Source organism: Camelus ferus, chromosome 1, assembly GCF_009834535.1.
Source record: "Camelus ferus isolate YT-003-E chromosome 1, BCGSAC_Cfer_1.0, whole genome shotgun sequence".
Lineage (NCBI taxonomy): Eukaryota > Metazoa > Chordata > Mammalia > Artiodactyla > Camelidae > Camelus > Camelus ferus.
In genome coordinates, this window is record NC_045696.1 from 80,799,955 (window position 1) to 80,825,485 (window position 25,531).

At 40.3% G+C, this 25,531-nt stretch overlaps 2 protein-coding genes across 2 annotated transcripts in view; both read left to right on the forward strand.

Moving 5' to 3' along the window:
• Positions 1 to 10,189: 10,189 nt before the first annotated feature.
• On the forward strand, positions 10,190 to 22,720 carry LOC116665167 (vegetative cell wall protein gp1-like). The gene is made up of 3 exons (XM_032484399.1): positions 10,190 to 10,796; positions 21,850 to 21,968; positions 22,535 to 22,720. The coding sequence occupies exons 1-2, from the start codon at positions 10,450 to 10,452 to the stop codon at positions 21,890 to 21,892; spliced, it is 390 nt and encodes a 129-aa protein (XP_032340290.1). The 5' UTR covers positions 10,190 to 10,449; the 3' UTR covers positions 21,893 to 21,968; positions 22,535 to 22,720.
• The window catches only part of PLD1 (phospholipase D1), a 173,219-nt gene continuing 158,200 nt past the window's right edge, over positions 10,513 to 25,531 (forward strand). The window contains exon 1 of the mRNA XM_032484383.1: positions 10,513 to 10,761. The gene's annotated coding sequence lies outside the window, so the exon portion shown is untranslated. The remainder of the gene's footprint in view (positions 10,762 to 25,531) is intronic.

Sequence of the window (25,531 nt, forward strand, 5' to 3'; positions counted from 1 at the left end):
AACATAGATTTAATTATGTTTTTAAAAATGTAATTATTTCAGTTAGGCCAACTTTGTGCTTTTCCTTAGAAGAAAGTCTGGCAACATTTTTGGGGTGCACTTTTAGTGAGCAAAAGTCTTCCTTTTGAGTACCCACACTAGAGTAACTTTGGAATGAGCAATCACTAGGTTCTCCCTAATGTAAATGTGGTGTTTGTAAACAGAACACTCCTATAGCATGGGTGAGTTACCTTTTATCAGCATTTCCTCATGATGAGTGATAAGGAAAGATGCTTTTGAAGTGCATCAGTTTCCTCTTCGGATTTTTCTTCAAAATAGTTCAAAATACTGATTCCCTGTGCCTCACCATTTTCCTCCGACTTTACTCCTGCCTGCAGAATTGTAGGCCTCTGCCCCAGTTCTGCAGGAGAATGTCTCCTGTCTCCCTCTGGGAGTTCAGTCTTCTTGCAGTACAGGCTCCCACACTCATTTCCTCCAGCTGCCTCTAAGCGGTCCTGTGCCCTATGCCTTCATCCAGCCGCTGAGGTGATGCTCCGTCTGCTGCATGTCCTAGGCAGATGGTTGCAGTATGATCTAGCCTTTATCTTTAGACCAAGCCTCTGGCCTTGACTCTCCTTCCTGGTGAGTCTTCTTCCCCAGGGGAGTCCTCAGCCTCATACACATACAGCTGGCGCTAGAACTTCCCTAGGCTTGTCTGAATTTGCAACAGTTTAGGCTGGCCTGGGGGCCCTCAGTTATGTAAAGATTGGGGCTATCACTATCAGTGACCAACTGCTTGGTGCTTAGCATTATTTGACATTATAGAAAAATAGGAAGAAAGGGACAGAGGGAGGGAGGAGAAGGGAAGAAAGGAAGTAAGGAAGAAGGGAAGGCAGGGAGGAAAAATGGAAGGAAAAAAAGAAATTTTAAAAGAATGAAAGAAAAGGACTGGAAATGAAAATTCCAAAAGGCACATTTTCCTGTCTGTACAAAGTTTATTATCTACTCGGCTATAATTATCCATAACTAAATATACTGCAAATTTCATAACGAGATGACTAAATCAGGGCATATCTAGATGCCAGTTTAAGGACTATTGGCAAACAGACAATCAATATCAATCAGGACGGCCCGCAAGCTCCTCTTATAGGAGATGGCATTGAAGGTGACAGAAAACCACCCTCTCTGCCTAGGACCAAATCCAAGTTTATGGTTTCAGCAAATGAAAGGAGAAAATTTCTTCTATCCATCAATCTTACATTCAGCTGTGGCCTGGACTTCAGAAATAAGCTTAGCGCTAACAATTTTTGAAAGTCCTTTTGCAATATTTTTTTCACAAATACTCTCACGGAGGAGGAAGTTGCAAGTTAAGGAAATTGCATAAGGTATCTACTCTTTAGCTGATCTAAATATTGGGTCCAAAGCAGTATGTGAACTTCAAAGACACCAGCAGCCACAGCATTGCTCCACTGCCGCTGAAGAATGTCTCCCCAAATCTCTAGGATGAGGAACAGCTCTTTCTCTGCCACCCCTCCCCAACTCAATGCATCTACCATGTTTTCAGTGCCCTGGAATGTCAAGCATCTTTGTTGAGAAACCAAAACTTAAAGGAGCTAAGAATCCACTTCCTATCTGATTCTTCACTTATCTTAGCCTTAACCCTCGTTCTCAGTTTTTTAGCTTGAAAGTCACCCCCTTTGATAAAGACAAGGCCAAAGTAGAAATTAAATATTTCTGCGTTCTTTCTGCCCTGCGTGACTCAGTGATGGTTCAGTCTCTTCTTCCTCTGATTTTTTGTCCCAACCGCAGCTTTATAAAATAGTACTTTTAAATTTGAACTTAGTACTTGTTATGAGGCTCCCCTTATTCAGAGCTTGAGTCTCTTTAACAAAATTCTTACTCTTTTGATTTTGGGTCCCTAGTTCTATCTCCTCTCTCTGTGCTTTAAAGGGCGAGGAAACTCCAAGAACATTCCTTGAAGAGTCCCTTGCTATGCAATCTTGCCAAATTTCTCTAAATGTTTTTCAAAATCTGCTTTCCTAATGTTCAGAATTTGTGTGTAAGTAGGCTCAGAGTTCCCATTTTTGGCTATTGTAAATGCTAAGAAAAAAATAGACACTTTCTGATCTCAAATCAACAACCTAACTTTACAATCTAAGGAACTAGAAAATAACAAAATAAACTCAAAGCCAGCAGAAAGAAGGAAATAATGAAGATCAGAGCAAAGACAAGTAAAATAGAGAATAAAAGAACAATAGAGAAAATCAATGAAACTAATTGTTGGTTCTTTGAAACGATCAACACAATGGACATAAATTTAGCCAGATGGGCTAAGATAAAAAAGAGGGATGCTCAAATTACTAAATCAGAGATGAAAGTGGGAACATTACTATTGAATCTTCAGAGAAAAGGGAGCACTAGAGTATGTGAAGAAATCAGATCACCTACATGAAATGGACGAATTCCTAGGAACACCAAACCTGCCAAGACTAAATCAGGAAGAAACAGAAAATCTGAATAGACTATTAAGAAGATTGAATCAGTAATCAAAAATCTCCCAAAAGAGAAAAGTCCTGGACCTGATGGCCTCATAGGTGAATTCTATCAAACATTTAAAGAAGAGCTCAGACTAATCCTTCTCAAACTTCTCCAAAAAATTGAAGGGGAGGGTACGCTTCCTAACTCATTCTATGAGGCCAGCATAACCCTGATACCAAAGCCAGACAAAGGCACTATAAGAAAACTACAGACCAATATACTATCTGAACATTTATGCAAAAATCTTCAATAAAATACTAGCAAACAGAATTCAGTAGCATATTAAAAGGATTATACACCATGACCAGGTGGGATTTATTCCTGGAGTGTAAGGGATAGTTGAACATATGGAAATTGATTAATGTAATACACTTCATCAATAAAATAAAGGGGAACACCCCACTTAATCATCTCAATTGATGCAGAAAAACATTTGACATAATTCAGTACCTTTTTAACATAAAAACACAACAACATAAGAGTAGAAGGAAACTATTTCTGTGGAGGACTCACATTTCAATGTGTATGCACGCTGAAATTTGAGAAGTGATGGTGTAGACAATAATTAGATGGAAATTTGTCTTTTAAAAAACCTGTATTCATTACAGGGAGTAAAAACATCTATCCCCTTTATTATGTCTTCCAGTGTGGTTTGCTTGAAATTTTTATATATTGAGAGATAGTCTACTTTATTATCACTTATTTTTATATTATTTCTCTTTTGTTGTCAACACATATTTGTATTTTTAAAACTGTGAATTAATTCCATTTCATGATAGTAAAGAGGATGTTATGACAATAAAAAGGATGGTTTGCTGTGATAAGGCTGAAAGCTACTGAATAATGTTTAATGGAAAAATTGTGTCCATGTAATCACTGATGGAAGAGCTGCTTTGGCTGGAATAAAATTTGGATTCTGGGATTAAATCCAGAGATAGCTTCAAAGTAAGTTTATTCACTGCATCATCCAGAGGTAAGAAGCTCTTGCAGCAAAGTAGTTGAAGCTAAAAATGTACCAATTGCTACAAGATGTCATTGATATAGATAATCGTATAAAAATCAGACCTTTAAACTATGGCAAACTACTCACTGTCCTTGGTAGAGATGATAAGTAATGATGCAAACATTTTGTATCATAGACAAGGGTGCTGTTTTTATCACAGCTGAGTACATTTCAGAATTGCCAAATTTAGAGGAATGACACATTCCTGTTTTCTAAAAACACTAGTGTTCCACACTCTATCTTTTCTATGATAACAAGTGTCTATCAATTCTATGATAGTGATGAATTTAAAATCAACATTGTCTCTTCAAAATAAAAAGTGTCATTTTAATAACACAGGGGAGAGTGTCTGTTCTTAAAGGAAACTTGGGCTATGGTAAAGGGCATGACAGCAGACCTTTGGAAGTGCTTCCTTCCTAACTGGTTGACTTTGAAAAACACGTGCCACCTATAAAAATTCTCCTATCTGCCCACTTTAAAAAGCTTGGAAACAGGCATCTCTAATTCATTTAGAAAATCTACCCCCAAATGACTTTCAAATGGGTTTTGAATCTACTTGTTAAATACAATTGTTAAAAATATAAAAATGCAAGACCTCTGATCAGTTGGCAAAAACAAAACAAAACAAAACAAAACAAACAAACAAAAAAAAACTGGTCTCTAAGGTATTGAATGAATTGTGAGGAGGTAAGGAAAGGGTTTGAAAGTGTTCTTCCTGGTCTCCAAGGCATACTCCATTTTGTTTTATTTCACATCTGTGATGCCCTATCTGAAATTCTAAAATCTGAAAAGTTCTGAAAACCAAAAGTTTTGTTCATAACTCACTTGGCAGTAAAATCTGACCTGAACTGATTCAAGGCTATTTGCAGCCACTGGTTTTCTGTGTGGCATACTGCTCATGCCTTTTGCTGCAGAAGTCTGAGGGTGTTTAATTATGGGATGCTGCCTTTTCTTTTTTAGAGAGAATTACCTCTCCCCAAATGTATATAGTCTTAGCAAGTGGACAATTTGAGGCCAGAATATCCTAATAAAATTCAGAATATCCTAATTTCATTTGGTCCTAAAGGTTTTGGAGCTTGTGGACATGGACAGATTCCGAGTGGTGAATATAAGATGGGTAAAGAATTACGAAGAACTTTTGATGATACACAGGGGTTTTTTTCATTGTATTTTAATGTTAAGGATCAATATTTCTAAATTTCATTTCCTGAATTTTTGTTATTAAAGGATGGTTGAGTCACATCATTGGGCAGAGGGTCTGTAATTCAAAGTGAGCATGTAAGTCAAATGGATTGTCCCACTAAAGAAATAACATACATATGTATATATATGTGTGTATGTAACACATTTTTTCCTTTCTTGTTTCACCTTCTCCTTGCAAAGGGTCCTGACTCCTGAAAACACTCAGAGCACAAATCAAGCTGAGAGCTGAGAGGTTTCTGAGAGATGCTTTTGCTCTATCTGGGTATGAGAGTAGGGATGTCTTGTCTGGCCTTACAAACTAGGCTAAAGCATGAGTTAGAAAAACGTGCCTTTAGTGTGACAGATTGTACAAGTGTGAAAATCTATACCAGCAACAATTTAGTGTGAGTGTCCTATGATTGCATTTCTTCTGGAAAATGAAAAGTGATGCAGGCGAATAAAAATGTTTTCAAACCCCTTAGCTTTTAAAAAATGTTTGCCAAGAAAACACTTCCATATTTCTCTGGAGGTTCCGAAAGATTAGAAGGCACACAGGCAGGGATCCAAGTGGCTCTCATCCTGGGAAGTTTTGCCATTCTATTATCATTAAAGAAACCTTTTATAACATGTCCTTCTATTTCTATTCTTCTACTCTAAGTTAAAACATTTGTTGTTATAATAAACATAACTTTCTAAATCTAAACTGAACTAGGGAAGTGTAAAACCAAACAAATGTTTGTAGAAACAGTTTATTTGCAAAATGCAAAGAATGTTAATGTGTAATTGAGTCAAAAGCTAGATGTTTTTGAGACTATAGGAATGATACCTGATTTCAACCAACACTGAAGTTATGACATGAAAAGCTAAATTGGTGGTATGTATATTTGGGTGAAGGTCGAATCAAAACTTGATGGGGAAGAAGTTTGTCTTTAATTTTGAAATGGGAATATGTATGGTGCAGAAACTGGTCTAAGGGTGGTAGAACTGAGTTCCACAGGGAAAAACTGCAATAACTCAAACTTACGTTTTATAAATGAATGGAGTGCATGAAGTTAAAAAAATGATGCCGTTAATTGAACCTCACTGATACCTTCACTAATTCACCTCCCCATGAAATTTATATGGTCAGGGAATAACTACCTCATGCCCTTGAGTAAGGCTCATCCCGAATATTTGGTTTTCCTGAATATTGGTTTCTTTCTATCTATATCAGGATGCAGAATCTGACCCCTTCCAACACTTCCATGACTCTCATTCCAGTCCATCCTTCCTTAGACTCTTGCTTGGTCTTCATGCTTCTACCCTCACCCTGATGTGGTCTGCTCTCCAGATAGTAGTCAATGTGCTCCTCCTAAAACAAAAGTGGGATTGTGTCCCTCTTCTGCCTCAACCTTTTCAGATCAATTAACACTAAATTCAAACTCATTCCTTTTAGGAACTTGCTCTCTGATCCCCCTCTGACTCCATTTTCCATCACTTTTCTCCTTGCACACATCACTCTACTCATCTTTGCCTCCTTACTCTTCACTGAAAACCAAGCATATTTCTGCCTCATGGCCTTTGCACGACCTCATCCCTCTGCCTGGATGCTCTTCCTCTGGACATCTACAAGCCTTGCTCCTTTTCTTCTCCTCCAGTGTCACCTTATCAGAGAAGCCTTCTCTGTCAGCCTCCCTCCACTTCATCCTGGAAGCCCTTGTCTTTTCCTTTACCCTGGTGTATATTTCTTCACAGTACCCCTCATCGCCTACATATTTCAGTCTGTCCTCCTACAGAGAAGCAGAGGCTTCATTTGTTTTACTCATGTAGTATCCTCAGCCACTAAAACAGTGCCTGCAACATAGTGGGCTTTTATAATGTAGGAAGGAATGAAAACTTATATTTGATGTTAAGTTTAAAAGTTAAAAATACATAGATATGTTTGTATAAAATATGTAGCTTTGGAAAAAATGTTAGTTTTCCTTTATTATGGGTTCCTAGAACATTACTTTTCTTTTTACTGTCCAGTTTATGAATTTTTTGTTGGAAACTGATGACAGTTGCTTGTATAGTTTCTTTAATACAATTATAGCAACCAATTGACATAAAATTGATTATTCTAAACAAGTATTCACTCTTTTACATGATTTTGCATGTTTTCTCATTTAATAATCATGCTACTTTGTATAAATGTCCAAATCCATTAAAATGAAAACAATTTTAAAAGACACATAAACATTGAAACTATAAAGATATTTTAAACACGTTTTTAGATTTATTTAATGACTGTTAGGGGAGTTGGATCCTTTTGGGTCTTTGGGTGTGAAAAAAAAGCTTCTAAGGGACTGGCTAAGGGTAACTGAGAAGATTATCTCTGGTGTTCCAGTTGGGGCTGTAGGCGTCAGCATGGCCCCTTTAAAGAGTCACGTGGTAGACAGCACACAAACTGACCGTTAATGGGAGGAATTATGAAACATGTGAATGGTCCACAAGAAGCTAAAATAAAGATCTAGAGTCTCGATGCTTCTGTACACCTTGGCAATACCCACTTTGTTCCTCATCCTCCCTTGAGATTTCTGGTCCTCATCACTGTCAAATAGTTTGTTTTTTTTTTTTTTAATTTTGAGCCTCGATAACCACGCTGTTCTCATCTTTCATTCTGTCAGTGTTAGGATGGCTAACGTGATTTATGTCAGCAGGTGACTGAGGATAAAATATCCTGCTTCATACTCTGCGTTTCCAGGGTACCCTGTCAACGGTGGTTAATTAGCCTTAATAGTTAATAAATGAGGCACTAATTAGGGGACTGATAGGTGGACTGAATGACACAGGGTGTCAGTGAGGGTTATAGAGAGACGAGCAATGAATGCAGGCTCTTGTTATCTGAAGGAAAAGGGCCCCAGGGGCTCACAGACTCAAGGCAGGGCTGGGAGACAAGACTGGAAATAGCAGATACAAAGGAAGTGCCAGGAGGTTAAAAACAAACAAATCAGGAAGTGGGAAACTGTCTCCGACTGGGTCGCCCTGGTCAGGGCAGCGCTGCTGCTGGGGCTGCTACTGCCTGTGCTCAGTGAGCCCAGCCCTAAACTCTGCCAGCTCCCTCCTTCCTTGGGATTCAGTTCACTGGCCTCCAGGGGTGAATGGAGTGGTTGGTGGTGGGAATAGAGAGTAGGGATCTGCCCTTTGCCTTGGAGATTGTGGCCTCAAAGTGTCCACTTGCTGAGACTATACACATTTGGGGAGAGGTAATTCTCTATAAAAAATCATAAGTATTAGAAAAGATGATGGATGCTGTGCATCCCAAAATGACCTAGGTGATCTGGATAGCAACGTATGTATAAAATATACCACAAGGTAATATCTGGGAGGAGCACATTGGTATGCAAATTCTACAGAATATTTTATAAGTAATATGTGTATGTATAGATAAATAATATGTTTCTATTAAAAGCATTAATGCAAATTAACAAGAAGAGCAATAGTATCACACAGAAAAAATGAAGCAATAGACATGAATAGATCATTCTCAGTAAATTGTACCAAAAATAAACATGAAAAATAGTGTTTATCATTGTAGATTATTGAAGAAATGCTGATTAAACCAAGATACGATTTTGCCATCACATTTTCAAATTATAGGCAAGATAATACATAATATTGAAAGGTATTTTTGCAGCATCTCACAGAGCTTCAAAAATGTTTATAAACATTGATCCAGTAGCTCCACATTTAGGACCCTTATCTAAAATTTAGAGTTTAAATCTCAACAAAGATTGGTATCCAGTGTTCATTCCAGAATAACTTAAAAATTTCTAAAAAGTCTGGAAACATCCTAAAAGCCATCAATAGGTGAATAATTAGAATATTCTTCAACCACTAAATATTTTCTAAATTAGTGACAGTAAAAAATGCTCAGTTTATAAATATTCAGTGACATAAACAAGATGTTAAATTGTTTGTATAGTGTGGTGTTAATTTTGTAACAAATCTTTATGTATAGAAAACAAATAAAAAGGAAAAATAACAAAATATTAACAATGGGTGTGGGTGTAGGGGGTAGACTATAGCTACTTTTAATTAAATACTGTTTTCTGTAGTCTTCAAAATCTTGTATTTTTAAAACATAAATTTAAAAATTATAAAAATGGGCATGTATTACTGTTATACTGAAAAGAAAAGATAAAAATGAAAGAGGATTTAGAATACCACTTGATTGATAAAAAACATCAAACGTGTATGCAGATGGATATACAACAGGATTTCATAGTCATTTTTTCTTGACATTTCTGAAGATATGGAAGGTTTGGAAAAACACCAACAATCAACAAATCTTTCAGGAAAATAGACATAATTACATACAGAATCATATTGTATCTAAAACTCATCTTTGACATTCCATAGCTCAAGTTTATCTCTAAACAACATATGGCCTTTTTCTATTTTATTCCTCTAGCTCAGGGAGGCAGAAATTCAATTGCTATGAGGGCACTTAAATAATTTTATTTCTAATTATAGTTACTAGAAAGATCTATTGTTACAGGTCAGTGCCAAATGTTTTAATGATGACACTTAGGAATTTGGGACACAATTTTATAGGCTGCTGCTTCTTAATCAAAAGTGTTATAATTTCCAAATACAAGCTTGTAAGAGTGCATTACTTGTGTGTATAATACTTATCAAATCATCTGTGACTAATAAAACTTGAGAAAGAATGGGAAAAAAGGGTATTCAGCCTCTCAGTAACATGCTTGTCTTACACTTGCCAAACTCCTCTTAGGCAATACTCTGCTCAGAGGGCCGTATGTTTAATCGTAAAAATCTGTCAGTATCATAGGATTCAAAAGACATCAATCATTTCTGTCAACAAGGAGAGAGTGAAGGCTGTGTGACTTCTCTTATCATCTGGAAAAGATGTGCTCAAGAGGGAAAAAATGTAGTGCAGGGAGGGGTGAGTAACTATAGGAAAACAGGAAAACTGAGTTCCAGACTGTAATTTCACTCCTCCCTTCCTCTGAACTGGATTGCATTCCATATAGTTCCACGTATGCAGCAAGACATTATGAAACTCGGCCTGTCTGGGCTGTGCAACATCCACTGAGTGCTTTAAAGCGGCCATCGTTATTAACATTTTGGGGTATGTGGAGGCGATGCCTTCCTTCGGCTTTGGCGGAACACAATATTGTGTAATGAGGTCGGAGTTGGCTTACATTCAAAGCTATATTCCAAAAGGGCTGCTATTCAAGCCACATGGCAACTGGTTCTTTTTCTATTAAGACTGTATTCTAAGTGGACATCAAAATTGCTGTGTTGGGGCAGTTCTACGGGCGCAATGGGAACTTTCCATGTTTTACTCCTGATTTATTATTTTATACTAAGATTTCTGAATTATACCCAGCTTGAGCTTTAAAGACATCAAGACACGAGTTCCGATCGCCTGTGTTCTTGGTTGGGTGACCTTAAGCTGGTTACTTCACTCTTCTGAGTCTCGGTTTCCTTGCTTGTAAATTAGTGATAACGCAAACGCCAGAGAGTTGGAAGCAGGCTTATAGATGACGTCAACAAAGCTCCTACTTCTTAACTGTGTCACGTTGGGCACGTTATTTCACTTTTTGACCCTGTTTTTAACCTGTAAAATAGGCCAATCATGGCTATCAGCTGCGATAGACGAAGATTAGACAACATAGGCAAAGCTCCTATAACAGCGCCTGGGCATTTGGCTACTCAAGGGTACCTGATAGTAAAAACACTAGTGAACATTCCCTTGGTTGATGCGGTTGAGTTTGAAACTTAGGGGGAAGAGAGAATCAGAAACAGGGATCAGGAGAGAGGCCCAGCCGCCCGAGCCCTCGTGCCCAGCGCGGGCCGCCAACCTGCGCCGCGACGCACTCGGACCGGCACCTCCTCGCCCCACCCCTGCCAGGCCAGCGCGAATCCGCGGGCCGAGTTCCGGGCGGCGGCGCGGTCCCCACTCTGGTCCTCCCTCCTTCCCTCCTCCCGCGCCTCCAGCGGTGCCAGCTGCGCCCGAGCCCCGAGACTCCAGCGCCACCGCGCAGGCTCCCGCGGCCGCCCTCGCTCCACAGGTAGGAGCCGCGCCGCGGCCGCCCTCGCTCCTCAGGTAGGAGCCGCGCCGCGGTCTGGGCGCGCAGAGATCCCGCGGGCGCCCGGTTTCCGCTGCGCTCGCCCTCCGTCCCTCCTCCCGTCGGCTGCGGGCAGCTGGCCGCTCCCCGCCCAACTTGGACGGGACCTTGGCAGTGGCGTCCGCGGCGGGCGCCAGCGCCATGAGGCCTCGCGGGACCGGCCTCCCTGGCAGCCCCTAGGGGCCTCCTGCGCACACCTTCGTCCCAGTTCCAGCAGAGTAGACGCTGACGACTTGCGCGCGCACTTCTGCCAAGGGCCCGCGGCTGCCTGGAGCGCAGGGCCGCGCTGGCTCCACCCGAAGTTGGAGGCGTCCTCTGCAGGATGCACCTGTCTGCCCCACCGCTGGGGCCCCCAGTGCAGTGTGTCTGGTGTCCCCAGTGCAGTGTGTCTGGTGTCGCCGGGTCATCTCGCGCTCCCGGGTTCGCGTCCCCTGTGGGATGAGCGGGATGGCGGGCGCGATGGGACCAGCATCCCGGACCAACCAGGAAGTGCTGCATTCCGAGGCTTAGAGCCCAGCCTGCCAGATGCACTGTCCCTGGCTTGTGGCCACACAGCTGCTCGCTGTGGCGCCCAGGAGGTGATGACGCCGGGGTGGGGCAGGGGACGAGGGGGCAAGGAGCTGGGCGTGTGTAAAGGGACTTGTTTTTTTCGCTCTAGCTCAAGGTATTTGGGACTTAGGTCTCAGATCCAAGAGCACGATGCTCCAAGCCTTGGCCTTGAATAGGATTTTGTGACGCCCTTCAGAACTGCCCTTGTAGAATCAGTCCAGAACAGAACTGCCGCCACGCCTATATTTGCTCCTTCTCTTAGTCTCGGATTATTGCCTTCTTTACTTCCTCTGTGAAGTAATAAAGGCAAGTAGATTCTTAAAGACCACAAGGATTTCTGCGTTTGATTATCCCTAGGTCTTCCCCCAGAATGAGTTCCCTTAACTTCATCTGCCAAGCCTACCAGTTTCAGCTGAGATCGCCCTTTGGGGGCTTTCCTGGGGCTTTTGGGAGACCGAGGTACCCAGAGATCTCTGTGTTGCGTTAACTGGCTAATTAATGGTGCAATGAAAGTGTAAAGAATGAAAAGAATCTTTAACTTGAACTGTTAACGGACACCACTTTTTCACACTGCCTGTTTGAGTAGGGTTTATGTCAATATTATATGTTTTGTGGTAACATACATACAGGTGAATTGTGCACAGGCTTTTAGCTTATATTCGTACACAGCCTTTAAATATTGTTTGGGGATCTTTCCACTAATGTCTGAGCTCACAGTCTGTCTTCACAGGATCTAGTATCATTCACAATCAATATAAAACATGTAAGTAGTTAAGGCTTTGAGGAAGATGTGTCTTTACTATGTTTGTCCCTGATGTGAGAATATTTGTCAACCATGGTGAGAAGTGCTGTAAAGCATTCATTTAGGCTTGTTGATTCACTTATAACTGGGTAGCAGGGGACCCTGCTCCTTGGAAACTGTCTGATTACTAAGTGTATGTTTCTTTTGTTGTTGTTGTTGTTGTTTTAAAATTCATTTACCTTCAATTCTTACAGGATTTTTAAAAAGTTATTTTATTCTATTTTTATTGTGGTAAAATACACATAGTATACAAAATTTGCCATTTTAACCATTGTTCAACATCTAGTTCAGTGTCATTAAGTACTTTCACATCGATGTGCACCGTCACCACTATCCCTCCACTAAACTCTTTTCGTCTTTCTTTTAGGGTTTTAATAATTATTTTAAAGATAATGATTATGATGCAAGCTTTAGTTTTCTCATTAAGCAAGATTTGAGTTCCTTCTCATAGCTTTAGAGAAATTCACTTTTAAAGATGAAGGAAGCTGTAGCCAGACTATGTTTAGTAAATCTTATATCCATCAGGAAAGGTCTAATACGTTACTATATGAAGATAAGCTTGTGAGCTACTTAAATTTGTATAGAAAGGTACTGTGAGGTGTAGTTGGCAAGAAGGAGAAACAGGTAAGGGAGTTGTTCTTTCCTCCCCTGAATACCTAACAGAAAAATGAAATACTTTGTCTCCTTAGCAGTGCAGTAGCGTGTTTCTAAATTATGCTTGAGCTCAAGTTGTGGCAGTGTTTTAGAAACTAAAAGCAATTTTGGTCAAGCTAGCTGCTGGGTGAGCAGATTCCTTTCCATGCCAGGTGTTTACTAAAGATTGATGGTAGAGGACTGATCGAGGTAGAGGTAAGATACGGCCCTTTAAACTCACAGTTAGTGTGAGTCATTGTGTCCACGAGAGAGGCTGTGGCTGTGCCAGGCCTGGCTTTATGTTTATAATCCTTTAAGTCTTAGCACCACAAAATAAAATGTATTCTTTCACCAGGGTGTGGATAAATGTTGTTCAGGGTTAAAATGAGAAACTCACAACCTACATTTCCCATAAGCCTGTGACATTTCTGGTGAGAAAAGGAATGGTACAAATCTGAGTGTTAGTTTCCCTAAATTCAAAGTGCAGAGTAAAATCTGGATCCCAGATGTTTTAGTGCTGGGTTATTAAACAACAGTGTATGGTATGTTTCATAGTGTTTCATAGTGTCACAGTTATTTTTTTCCTTTGTGCTGTGAAACTTGCTTAATTTTTGAATTATTGAACAAACATTCTGCAACAGAATAAAATGATTTGCTTATTTAATCAACACTTAAAGATGCTTACTGTGTGCCAGGCACTATTCCAAGCATTTTACAAATATAAACACGTTTTATTCTCAAAACAACCCTGTGATGTAGGTAATAGTCCTACCATCCCATTTTATAGATGAAATAATTGAGGCACAGTGAGCGGCAGAGCTGGGGTTCCATCCCAGGCATCCTGAACCCAGGATTTTGGCACTGCTGTCTCACCAGAAAAATATAGCCCATGATTTCCCCCTCCTAACAAATGAACTTTTTTCATCTTGTTGTACTCCTAGCTTGTCTTCGTCCTCAGGGATAAATAATTTGACATAATTGTAATCAAAGCACAACTCAATTAGTTGAACTCTCTGATTTTTCAGTAGAGGAGATTAAAATGGAGTGTGGTTGTGTCCAGCTCGGAGAGTGCTGGGGCAGGGTCCTGGAGACCCTCTACTGGATCAAATCTTACCTCTTGATTGTGAGGTGGTTGGGACAGGGATTCTGGGAGGGTCTGGGAAGGCCACGATGTGTATTGGTGGGTAATATTTGCCAATTGGGAAAGATACTTCAATATTTTAATAATCATTATAACCATCCCAGAGCTAATCTGCTAAATAAAGGCCTGGGTTATGTCGGGGCGGATGGAGCCGAAGCTTGTGACCCACTGTGGGCCCTGGAAAGTCTTGCTGCTTAGGATTCCAGAATCCCAGATTCCTTCCCCAGTTGCTGGTGATGCCTGTGACCTCAGGCTCCCCTCTGCGTAAAAGGAATATTTTATTCTGTATTCAATCTTTTTTTTTTTTTTGAGCTTTTTGGACCTAGAATTGGGAACCTTCTGAAAGCCTCTGACGCACAAAAGAAAATCAGCCAAAAGCAACATGGAAATAAAAATAATTTTGTTTGGTCAGTTCTTTTGTTGAGAGAGAGAGAGACTTCTAAGGTCATAAGCTGACAAACTTTATATTAAGATCAGGAAAATAAAAGTTTAGTATTCAACAGTGATCTTTTTCAAAGTAGGCTTTTACAGACAGTAAGTACATTTGGATGAAGGAGAATAAGGAATAAACATGGGGAAACGAAGGCAGTGGAAAGGGAGGGAGAAACCAGTGCAGAGAATGGAGCCAGCACAGAAGACAGGGTGCTGACACCGTTGTCAGTTCTTTACACAAGCCTGTGCTTCCGTGTGGTTCATCTTAATGATGCCCTTTGAAATGTCAAATGTAGTGGAAAAATAGCTCTCCTTTGGTTTATCTTAGAGTGATTATTTATTTATTATTATTTTATTGAGGTAACATTGGTTCATAACACTATGTAAGTTTTGTGTGTACAGCATAGTATTTCTACTTCTGTGTGCACGACAGCCGCCAAAATTTAGTTTCCATCTGTCACAGTACAGTTGACTCCCTTTACCCATTTCACCCCCTCCGTTTACCCCCCCAACCTGGCCCTTCCCCTCTGCTAACCACTACATTGTTCTCTATCAGTGTGTTTGGTTTGGTTAGTTTGTTCTTTTGGGGGGGGGCTTTTTTTGTTTGTTTTTTCTATTCCACCTAAGAGTGAAATCATACAGTATTTGTTTCTCTCCATCTGACTTCTTTCACTTAGCATAATATTATCAAGGTCATCAAGATATTAATCCTTTATCAAATATATGATTTGCAACTATCTTCTTCCATTTGGTAGGTAAGTTGTCTTTTCGATTTGTTGATGTTTTCCTTTGCTGTGCAAAAGCTTTTTAGTATGATGTAGTCCCACTTGTTTATTTTTATTTGTTTTGTGCAAATGGAAAGATCTCATCTACTTTATGGTTGAGTAATATTCCATTGTATATACCACATCTTCTTTACCCATTCATTTATTGATGGGCACTTCGGTTGTTTCCATATCTTGGCTATTATAAATAATGCTGCAATTAACATAGGGGTGCAGATATCTTTTTGAATTAGTATTTTTGTATTCTTTGGAGAAATAGTCAGAAATGGGATAGCTGGATCATATGGTAGTTCTATTCTTAATTTTTTGAGGAATCACCATACTGTTTTCCATAGTGGCTGCACCAGTTTATATTCCCATCAACAGTGCATGAGGCTTCCCTTTTTCTCCACATCCTTGCCAACGCTTGTTATTTCTTGCCTTTTTGATAAGAGCCATTCTAACAGGCATGAGGTGATAGCTCATTGTGGTTTTGATTTGAATTTCCCTAATAATTAGTGATATCAAACATCTTTTAATGTGCCTGTGGCCATCTGTATGTCTCCTTTGGGAAAATGTTTAATCATCTCCTCTGCACGTTTTTAGATTGGGTTGTTTGTTTGTTTGTTTTTTGATGTTGAGTTGTATGCATTCTTTATATATTTTGGGTATTATCCCCTTACCAAATATATGATTTGCAAATATCTCTTCCCATTCAGTAGGTAGGTTGTGTTTTTGATTTGTTGATGGTTTTCTTTGCTGTGCAGAAGCTTTTTAGTTTAATATAGTCCCACTTGTTTATTTTTGCTTTTATTTCCTTTGCCTGAGGAGACATATCCAGAAAGACTTTGCTAAGACGGTTGTTAGAGAGCATTCTGCCAATGTTTTCTTCTAGGAGTTTCATGATTTCAGGTCTCATTCAGGTCTTTATCCTGAAGTGATCTTAATGTTGCTTAAAACCATTGCTAAGCAACAAAACGCGTGGACAAGAAGATACAAGGGAACTCTCAGTCCTTGCTAGGGATCTTCATACCAACCTAGTCTGTTTTTGTTGACACTACTTTTATATGAATGGATTTTGTGTATAGTATGATATTATAACACTGGGTTTGCAATTATTTTATCACCTGTCTTCCCCGTGAGAAGTCACAGATTGTGGTTTTGTCATTTTTGTGTCTCCACTGCCCAGTAGGTGTGAGCTGAATCAAAGGGTTCATTTAACAAATCAAGGAAGATAGTGTGATTCATTTCATTATGTAGGTATTTCCAGAATAGAAGGTTTTTATGGTTAATGTATTATTTATTATGTATTCTGCTGTGCTGTTTAACTATTTTTACAAATAAATCTGTAGATGGGGAGTGGACGTTCTGTGGCATTTTGGACTGGCAGCTGTACTCATTTTACTGGCCTTTTTCTGCAGTATTCTCTACCCAAGTTCTGAGGAAGGAGTTGTTTGAAATAAGGAGATTAGGGAGATAGCAGTGGATTGAAATGGGGGTTCCATGGCTTGGAGCAGGAAAAGACTTCCAGATGTATGGGGGAGCAGTGGTATAAATGTGCAGAACCCAAAGTGGGAAATTTGATAAAAGGGGCTAAGAGTAGGAAAAAAATGAAGATGAGGTTTGATATTGTTTTTAAATCTCATCATTATCTCCACTTTGGAGTAAAAACATAAGCTCAAGTAAGGGTACAGGATTTGGAGATGAAGTATATTTTTGGTACTAACATGATTGTGATGCCAAAAAGATTTAAAAATTAAAAAGGCCCCGTGCTTATATAGTAGGTCCTTGTTGTTTATCTGTTTTATATATAGTAGTGTGTATCTGTTCATCCCAAACTCCTACTTTATCCCTCCCTGTCTTCCCCTTTGGTAACTATGTTTATTTTCTATATCTGTGAGTCTATTTCTGTTTTGTAAATAAGTTTATTGGTATCTTTTTTTAGATTAACTAAAACTAAAAAGGTGGGGGAATCTAGCCCAAGGAATCCTAAGGAAAAAAAGCACCTGGTAGGATATTGTAGATGGTAAATATTTCAGTGTTAGAAACATGGAGCAAAGATTTTTAACCCTAACCCTCACTTCCAGTCTGAACCCTAAGCTGCCACTGACTTGGCTAGAAGCAGGGTGATGGGGCAGTGATGGAGTGAAGCAGGTGTTTGGCAGGCAAGTAAGGTAAATAGCAGTAAGGCACAGGTGAGCCCCATAAGTTCCTCACTGGGAGGAATAGTGGCTGCAAGCCTTGGCCGAGGAGCCTGAGAGCTTGGATTCAGGTCCTGAGCACTTTAGCACCATGTGGCCTGAGATGAGTAACTTAAAAAATCCTCTCTGCCCTTGTTTTCCCTATCTGTAAAATGGGGGTAAAAACAGTACCTATCTCATAGGATTCTTGTGAGGACTACAGGAAACAATGCCTGTAAAGTGTTTAGCATAGAGCCTGGAACACAGAAATGACACATAAATGTTAGATTCCCCTCTTTCACACATCGCCCTCCCTGCTGCACCCCAAACCCAGCAAGTGTGATATCCATAAATAGCCAAGCAAACTGGGATTGCTGCTAGAGGAGATATGGGCATGGGGACGTGGGGGGATTTGGACCAGGGAAAAATGAATCTTGCCCGGGAGGAATTCTGGAGTGAGAATGGCATTCCATGAGACCCCAGCGATGAGAAGCAGTAGGAAGACTTCTGGCAACAGAGCTGGTTACAACTGGAGGGTGTGGACTGTATGCCTTTGAAAATCATACCTTTAGGGCATATGTTTTGACATGAGCTGGAAAATTTGATTTTTCTTAATTTATAAGCACAGCTTGGCATTTAGTAGGAGAGATATGATTCATTGCTCTTTACCAATGTGTGTATGTACAGAGGTATTTTTTTTATTCTTATTTTTTATTGAAGTGTTGTCTGTTTACAATGCTAGTTTCCGGTGTACAACAAGCGATTCAGTTATACATATACATACATACATATGTATTTTTTCAATTTCTTTTCCATTATGGCTCGTTACAAGAAATTGAATATAGTCCCTGTGCTATACGGTAGGTCCATGTTGTTTACCTATTTGATATATAATAATGTGTGTCTGTCAATCCCAAATGCCTAATCTATCCCCCTCTTCTCCCCTGGTAACCATAGTTTGTTTTCTATGTTCGTGAGTTAGAGGTGTATTTTTAAAATGTATTTAGAATTAAGAATAGAGTGCACTCTCAAGGTAAAAGTGGGCTCTCTCGTGCTGTGATGGAAAAACACCCCTCCTGTCCTGTTCTTCAGGGTCACACTAAATGGGAGGAGGGCATCGCTGGCACCACCAGCTTTATAGGGGTGTGGGTGAGATATGTCCGCATAAATCATGCATGGACGTGTCGATGCTGTGTCAGTAACCTCGGCCAGCAGTGCTGACACTTTACGAAAAAAATTGTAGTTACTTTTCCCGACCCCTGTCCCCAAGAACTGCTTTTCTGATTGAGTTCTTCTGTGAAACCCCAGGATGTAAAACACCCCAAAGCAGAGCTATTCTTTTTAATTTACTTATTTTGTTTTATTTTGGGGGAGAGGTAATTAGGTTTTTATTTATTTATCTTTAATGGAGGTACTGGGGATTGAACCCAGGACCCCGTGCATGCTAGGCACACACTCTACCACTGAGCTATACCCTCCCCCACAGAGCTGTTCTTCTTGCCGATTCCTAGATGGGGCCAGTAGCCAGCTGCTCCCTCCCGTCTCCTCTCCCTGCCTGCCTCCTGGCACCGGCTGCCCCTCAGCTGCTGGCACCATGGGGCTCCCGGGAACAGATATGAAGACACTACTGTAGCCTCATTGCAGGGAAGAAAAGACTAAGACCCGAAGAGAAAAAGGGAAGGAAATGGCGTGGACTGTTTTTTTAAAGCTTTTGGCCAGTGGTGTGCTGGGACTGGCTCATACTGAGAGCAGATTTTTAAACTTTTGGGAATTTCATGAGCCAATCATTAAACATGCCATTATGAAAAGTCAGATTGCTTCAGTTTAGATTTTAAACTTACATTAAATATATCAGATTGCAAACAAAGGTAATCTCTCCTGAACTTGGAGATGTGGTTGAAGGGAAGGGAATACACCTAGTTATGCCATGTTCTTAACTGTCTTTCCTGTTACTTGGTACAGCATTGTTTGGTTTCATACATTTTTAAGAAAATCTCAACTGCATTCACTTTAATCCTTGATGCTGTTTGTTTGTAGAGAAAAGATTCTTCAGACTCAGCTCCCCCTCCAGGAAGAGCTCGCCTCCTCCTCACTCCCGACGATGGCGATTCTAAGGTCTGCCTGAACTGAATCGCCGGGGAATCACTTACATTTAGATTCCCAGGTTCTGCCGCAGACCTACTCAGTTGGGATCCTTGGGGTGGGGAGACTCAGTGCAGCAGCCTGTTAAGTTCCCTTGGGACTTTGACGGTCGCCCAGTGCCTCCTCCTCGGGGTCCTTGCTGCCCAGCCCTGGGCCTCATGTGCCCTGGATGGTGTCAAGTCACTGGGGCTACTAGGCCCTGGCCACATTGCATAGGAGCCTGGATTTTTATGTTTGGCCTCAAATTCTCTTCTTGTGAAACAGCTTTCAGAGGCTGACTCTGCCCCATGAACCTGTTCCTCATGTGAGGGCCTGATTCCCCATGTTCAGTTCTGTTGGGCCTAGATCCCCACGTAAGGAGACAGCTGTGTGTGGTGCCTGCACCCTAGTGGGGGAGTCGGCTGTGCTGGGTTTATTCCCACGTCAGCCTCAGTTTTCTCCTTTCTGAGCTGTGGTGGCCTGTGTCTGGGGATTGTCAGGAGGATTCTGTTTCTGGAGCACACTAACTTGTTCCCATTTTGGGGCCTTTGCATTGTGTCCTTCCCTCTCCTGGAACACCCTTCTCCTGAGTTTTTGCATGAATTGCCTCCTTTTGACATTTGAAACAGTGATAAAAAGTTCAAAAGTCACCTCTCTAGAAAGTCTTTCCTCGACTATCAAATCTGCCTCCCCTACAGTCCACCTTGCTTTGCCCACAGCCTCATCGTCCTAGCCTTTTACTGTGGGTGATGTTCACTTATCACCTATTACTATCTGAATTCTTTGTGTCTTCTTTTCTTGAATATTGAGTTTTCTTGATGAGAACTTGAGCTCCATGAGAGCTGGGGCTTTCCTGGCACACAGTAGGTGCTCACTAATGACTTGTTAAATGAAGGCCTCTCCAACCTCTAAGTAAGTAGATGATGTTAGTGTGAACCTTGGGTTCCCAAGTGAGTCATCTGTTTTCCTAATCGTTCTTTCCTGACCCCGCGGATGTTACCTTCATGACGGTGACTCATTGCTGAGATATCGCTTGCCATTTGGAACAGGGGCCACTCTCAACTGATGGGAAGCAAAATCTGTAGCTGTTTATGTGAATGTTACCTTCAACTTCAGAGAGCGTCCAAGGACTTGATTTAGTCGTACCCATTTGTTCTGTGGGTGGTTGATCTGTGATAAAGTAGATCAATTAAACATGAAGGTGATATAAAATAAACCTGACCGATTTGGGGAAACTCCTTTGTCTCCCCTTTCCTGAGTTCTACCAGGGGCGATTTCGGGGGGAGTGATGGGGGTGAGAGGGTGTGCATCACTCACCTCAAGACACCAGGAGGCCAGAAAGGCACGCTGGAAATGCTAGCCCGGTCTGATCTCGCAGGCAACAGACTTGAGTAATGGGGGAGTAATTTTTGCAGATCTACTGCCAAGGAAGGCCAGTAGGACCGGCAGTGGAAGCCCTCATCCTGTGTTTGCAACAGTGCTGCCCATGCTGGTATTGGAGAGTTTATCAGGCAGTCTTTGATGCCAAGGGAGTGCTCACATGGGCTTGTGCGTCTAACATGTGGTTCTGCCCGCATAGAGCTTGAGGTCTAACGCAGTCAGCTGAAGGCCAGGCTACGTGGTGCAGTCCAGTCCTGCCAGGCTGCCTGAAATGGGCTGGTGTTTTGTTATGACAGCATGTCCCAGTTTTTCATGATAGTGATTTTCAAATTGCTCTGGGTTTCAGGGGCAAGCTAGGATCGGAGCAGAAGCTGGAGTCAGAGACGTAGAGAGCAGAGCTCTGGTACTTCTCTAAACCCCTTTGAACAAAAGCATCTCATTAAAAAACATGGTTTTGTGTAGTTACCTTTTTAAAAATAAACTTTTTGTTTCAGATTTGTAGAGAAGTTGCAAAGATAGTATATATGTGGGAAAACTGTGGTTTCCTCCCTTATTAATATCTTACACTAGGATGGAACATTTGCTGTAATTAATGAACCAATCTTGACGCATTGTTACTGACTAAAGTCCATACTTTATTGCTTGGTTTTTCCCTAATGTCTTTTTCTAGTCCAAGATCCCATCCAGGATCCCATGTTGTCGTGTCTCCTTGGGCTCCTCTTAGCCTATGCTAGTTTCTCAGATTTTCCATATTTTTGATGACCTTCACTGTTTGAAGGGGTACTGGTTAGGTACCCCCATAGGTATTTTGTAGAATGTCCCTCAGTTAGAATTTTTATGATGTTTTCCTCATGAGTTGACTGGGGTCATGGGCTTTGAGAGGAAGACCACAGTGGTGGTCTCATCACATCATATGGAGGCACACACTAGCAACGTGACTTCCTCCTGCGGTTGACTTTGGTCACTTGGCTGAGGGAGTGTCTGGAGGGTTGCACCATTGTGAAGTTCCTCTTTCTCCCCTTCTCACAGTGTCCTCTTTGGAAGGAGCTCACTGCACAGCCCATACTGTTGAGATGGGGAGTTATGACCCACCTCCTAGAGGGGGACAAGTAGCTACATAAATGATTTAGAACTCTTCTTCGTGGCAGGTTTGTCTTTTCATCCCCACTTATTTATTTATTCAATTATTTATTCACATCAGTATGGATCCATGGATATTCATCTTAAACTTTGGGTTATAATCCAGTGTCATTATTATTATATCATATATTTATTATTATTATATCATTAATATATAATATTATTTACTTATATTTGGCTTTTTAAAGATTTTATTCAAATCAAAATGTTCTGATGTTTTAAAATGTTAGATAACTATTGTTTATGTATATATTTTATTTTTCCCTCTATTTGTTCTTTTAAATATCCTATTTATGCATTTATTCATTGGGGAGAATAAAAATCAAATTGCCACTCATGATTTTATCATGTTTTAAAAAATTTTTTGCAGGAGTAAAGTTAAGACATAAATATTTAAGTTTTGGGGGTGTTAACGGTCTGTTTACTGAGGTTGCACTCAGTACTTTCAATTATTGCTGAGATCACCTGTACAGAGATTTATAGTCATCTGTCTTACTGAAACAACCTAGAAAGTGTAATAATACATGGGGTTTAGGAATAATTTTTATCCTTTTCTTTTTTTTTTTTTTTTCAGATTTTTCTTAAACAGAAACATTGAAAATCCCGCTCAATGTACTGCTCTTGTTATTCTGGAAGAATGGTAGACTTGTTGTAGGAATCCCCACATCAGCTTCCATGCTTTCTGTCTTCTATACCGAATCTTCCGGCGTGCAGTTTTTTCCTTTACTACAGCATATAATTAAATAAACTGTATGTAAACATATATTTCACCTCTTTTTAATGCATCTAAAAATCTAACCTATAGCAGATCCCAATCTGCTTATTGAACTGGCTTAAAATAGAGGAAAAAAATCCTGAAAAGATTTCATTCCCTTTACTTCTCTTCATGTTTTAGATTTTCTCTTGTATTTCACTAGATAATTTTGTTTTAAAATCCAGTGCTTTTCCGTGTTCTTGTTTCTTTGCCAGTTCACACACACAGAAATACTATAGGGAGTGGTTTTAGTCACAAGCAATTTCCTTTTTTTTTTTTAAATCAAAGTTGTGGGTAGACAATTATACTTGGAGACCAGATAACCTAGCCATTTGGCCCACTAGAGTGCTTCTGAATCAGGCGTGGGTTAGTGGCTTAGTGTGCGGTGGGTCCCCATGCAGCCCTAATGCTAGAACTCAGTCCTCCTGTAAGGAGTATGAGACCCATCCCTACATGACTGACTCCGTAAATGGCAAAGTAAATTCAGGCCTATGGGTCAGTTCCCAAGAAGATCAGGTAATGTGCTTAGAGCTGGACCTTGAGCTCTGGCTAGGTAAGTATGAAGAATTTACTATTGCATTCAAATAAATGATAGCAATATTCATTTCGAGCATGTTAAGAAGTCATTGTATTGCACGGTAATAAAGCACAAGTTAAGCGTGAAGGATAAGCACCTCACTTAATTGACTGTAATGAGGATTATTTTAACACTACCAGAGCAAGCATTCCATTTTCCTTCTCTCTTATCAAACCAGTACCTATATCGACACCACCTCCTGATTCCATCCAGGATTTTTTTTTCTCAATTTATGTGTTTATTCACTAAGTCATAGATCCTTAATCTGATGACTTCTGTACAGAAAAAGTTTCCTTACACCTTGATTGCCTAGGGCCAAAGACTCAGGAGGGCTGTGAGCTTTGTCCATTACTTAAAACCATATGTTCATTGAGCAAGAATGACTGGAAATGATGAATTTCTCTTTGTTGTCATGGCTCACAAACCAAGCTGGGTCTGGGGGAGGGAGGGAGAGACAGTTTCAGATAAGACCTTGGCTTCTTTGGCCTTGGGATCCTCTTCACCACAACCCCCAGAGCTGACGTGGGACAAGAGAAGTGGCGTCGCCCTGAGGGAGAGAGGATGGTGACACCCCTCCAGCTGGGGGGAGGCCCCGAATTGGCCTCTGGGCTCACCAGCCACCCTGGAGTTAGCCCTGGGCCATGTTGTTCCCCCAAACAAAGCCTTGGTTTCTTTCAAAGTGAGACCCATTGCTTAATGCTGCAAAAATTGGGGTTTTACTTATTTATTTATTTTAATTTTTTATTGAAGTGTAGTTGATTAACAATGCTAGTTTCAGGTGCACAGCAAAGTGATTCAGTTATACATATACATACATGTATTTTTTTTCTTTTCAGATTCTTTTCCATTACATGTTATTACAAGAAATTGAATATAGTTCCCTGTGCTATACAGTAGGTCCTTGTTTATCTATCCTATATATATAGTAACGTGTGTCTGTTAATCCCCAGTCCCTAATTTATCCCTCTTCACTGTTTCCCCTTTGGTAACCATAGTTTGTTTTCCATGTCCGTGAGTCTGTTTTTAGTTTGTAAATAGAATTTGTATCTTTTCTTCTTTGTTAGATTCCACATATGAGTGATATCATATGGTGTTTTTCTTTCTCTTTCTGGCTTTCTTCACTTAGAATGACAATCTCCAGCTATAATACAGAGTTATATTAGTAAAGGATATTTAAGTGACCGTAATTCACTGGAAACACCCTCGTCATGTAGTTCTGCATTGCACCCTTCAGCATTTTAATCAGTCCTCTTTGATCTCACCCAACCCACCCCCCTACCATTGCTGACACTACAGCAGTAGGACAGTCATACACAAGGGTAAGGTGATACCTGGACTCAGTGGCCTGACTGCTTTTTCCTCCCCTTTAAAGTTTCTTTAGGTTTCCCATTTTAAGGGTCAGTGATACTTATGTTTATGTATTATTTATCTATCTTTTTCCAAATAAGTCATGAAAAAGTGGAAAATGGATTTTACTGTTCTCACGTGAAAGCCATCACGAAACTTATTAGGGAAGGATAGCACTTAAGGATTAATAAGCCTCTAAAAATTCTTAAGATTGAGAGAAAAGGAATGAACTTTCAAAAAATTTAGCCAGCTTTGGTCAACTTTGTATTGGAGGTTGCAAGTAAATGAGAAATTTAAAACTAATTCACATCAGTACATGCCAGTTTTTTTCATATTATTAGGATATTTGCATATGTTTTGGTCAAAAGCTGTTTACTTAAAAAAATGCATTCAAAAGAAATATCCACAATATATATAATATGTTTTTAAAAGGACACCCTTCCGAGTTTGCTCCTAAAATCCATTCTGTGAGCAGAATGTACTTGTTGATAGTGAGTCCTGTGAGAAGTTTGAAGAACACAAATTCAGTGACTTACTCAAATTCAGGGACTCATCCTGTAGGATCTTAATCCTGTAGGATTTCTCCTTTCATGCAAACAGGGCCTCTCTAAGTAAACCTTCTCGGCCAGCTCAACTAATTCATCATTTTTACGTGACAGGTTGCAAATGGCCTGATTTATTAATTGTACAGTCTGTCATTATTGGGCAATTTAATTCATTTTCTACTCTTTGTAGCTTTTTATGCATGGATTTAAATGGCCTGAATTTACTGTTGGAAACTGTGAACATTGTGCAAAGAACTCTGGTCTGATATTCGGGATAACCTGAGTTCTGATTTTGTGTCTGCTGCTAACTTAGTGTGACCCTGGGCAATTTATTTCCGGAAATTCCAC

Excerpts from the sequence above, each read along its gene's own strand:
- LOC116665167 (XM_032484399.1), top strand. The coding sequence starts at position 10,450 with ATGCGGTTGAGTTTGAAACTTAGGGGGAAGAGAGAATCAGAAACAGGG. Across the intron at positions 10,797-21,849 it reads CGGCCGCCCTCGCTCCTCAG|TGTCCTCTTTGGAAGGAGCT; the intron begins GTAGGAGCCGCG and ends CCCTTCTCACAG.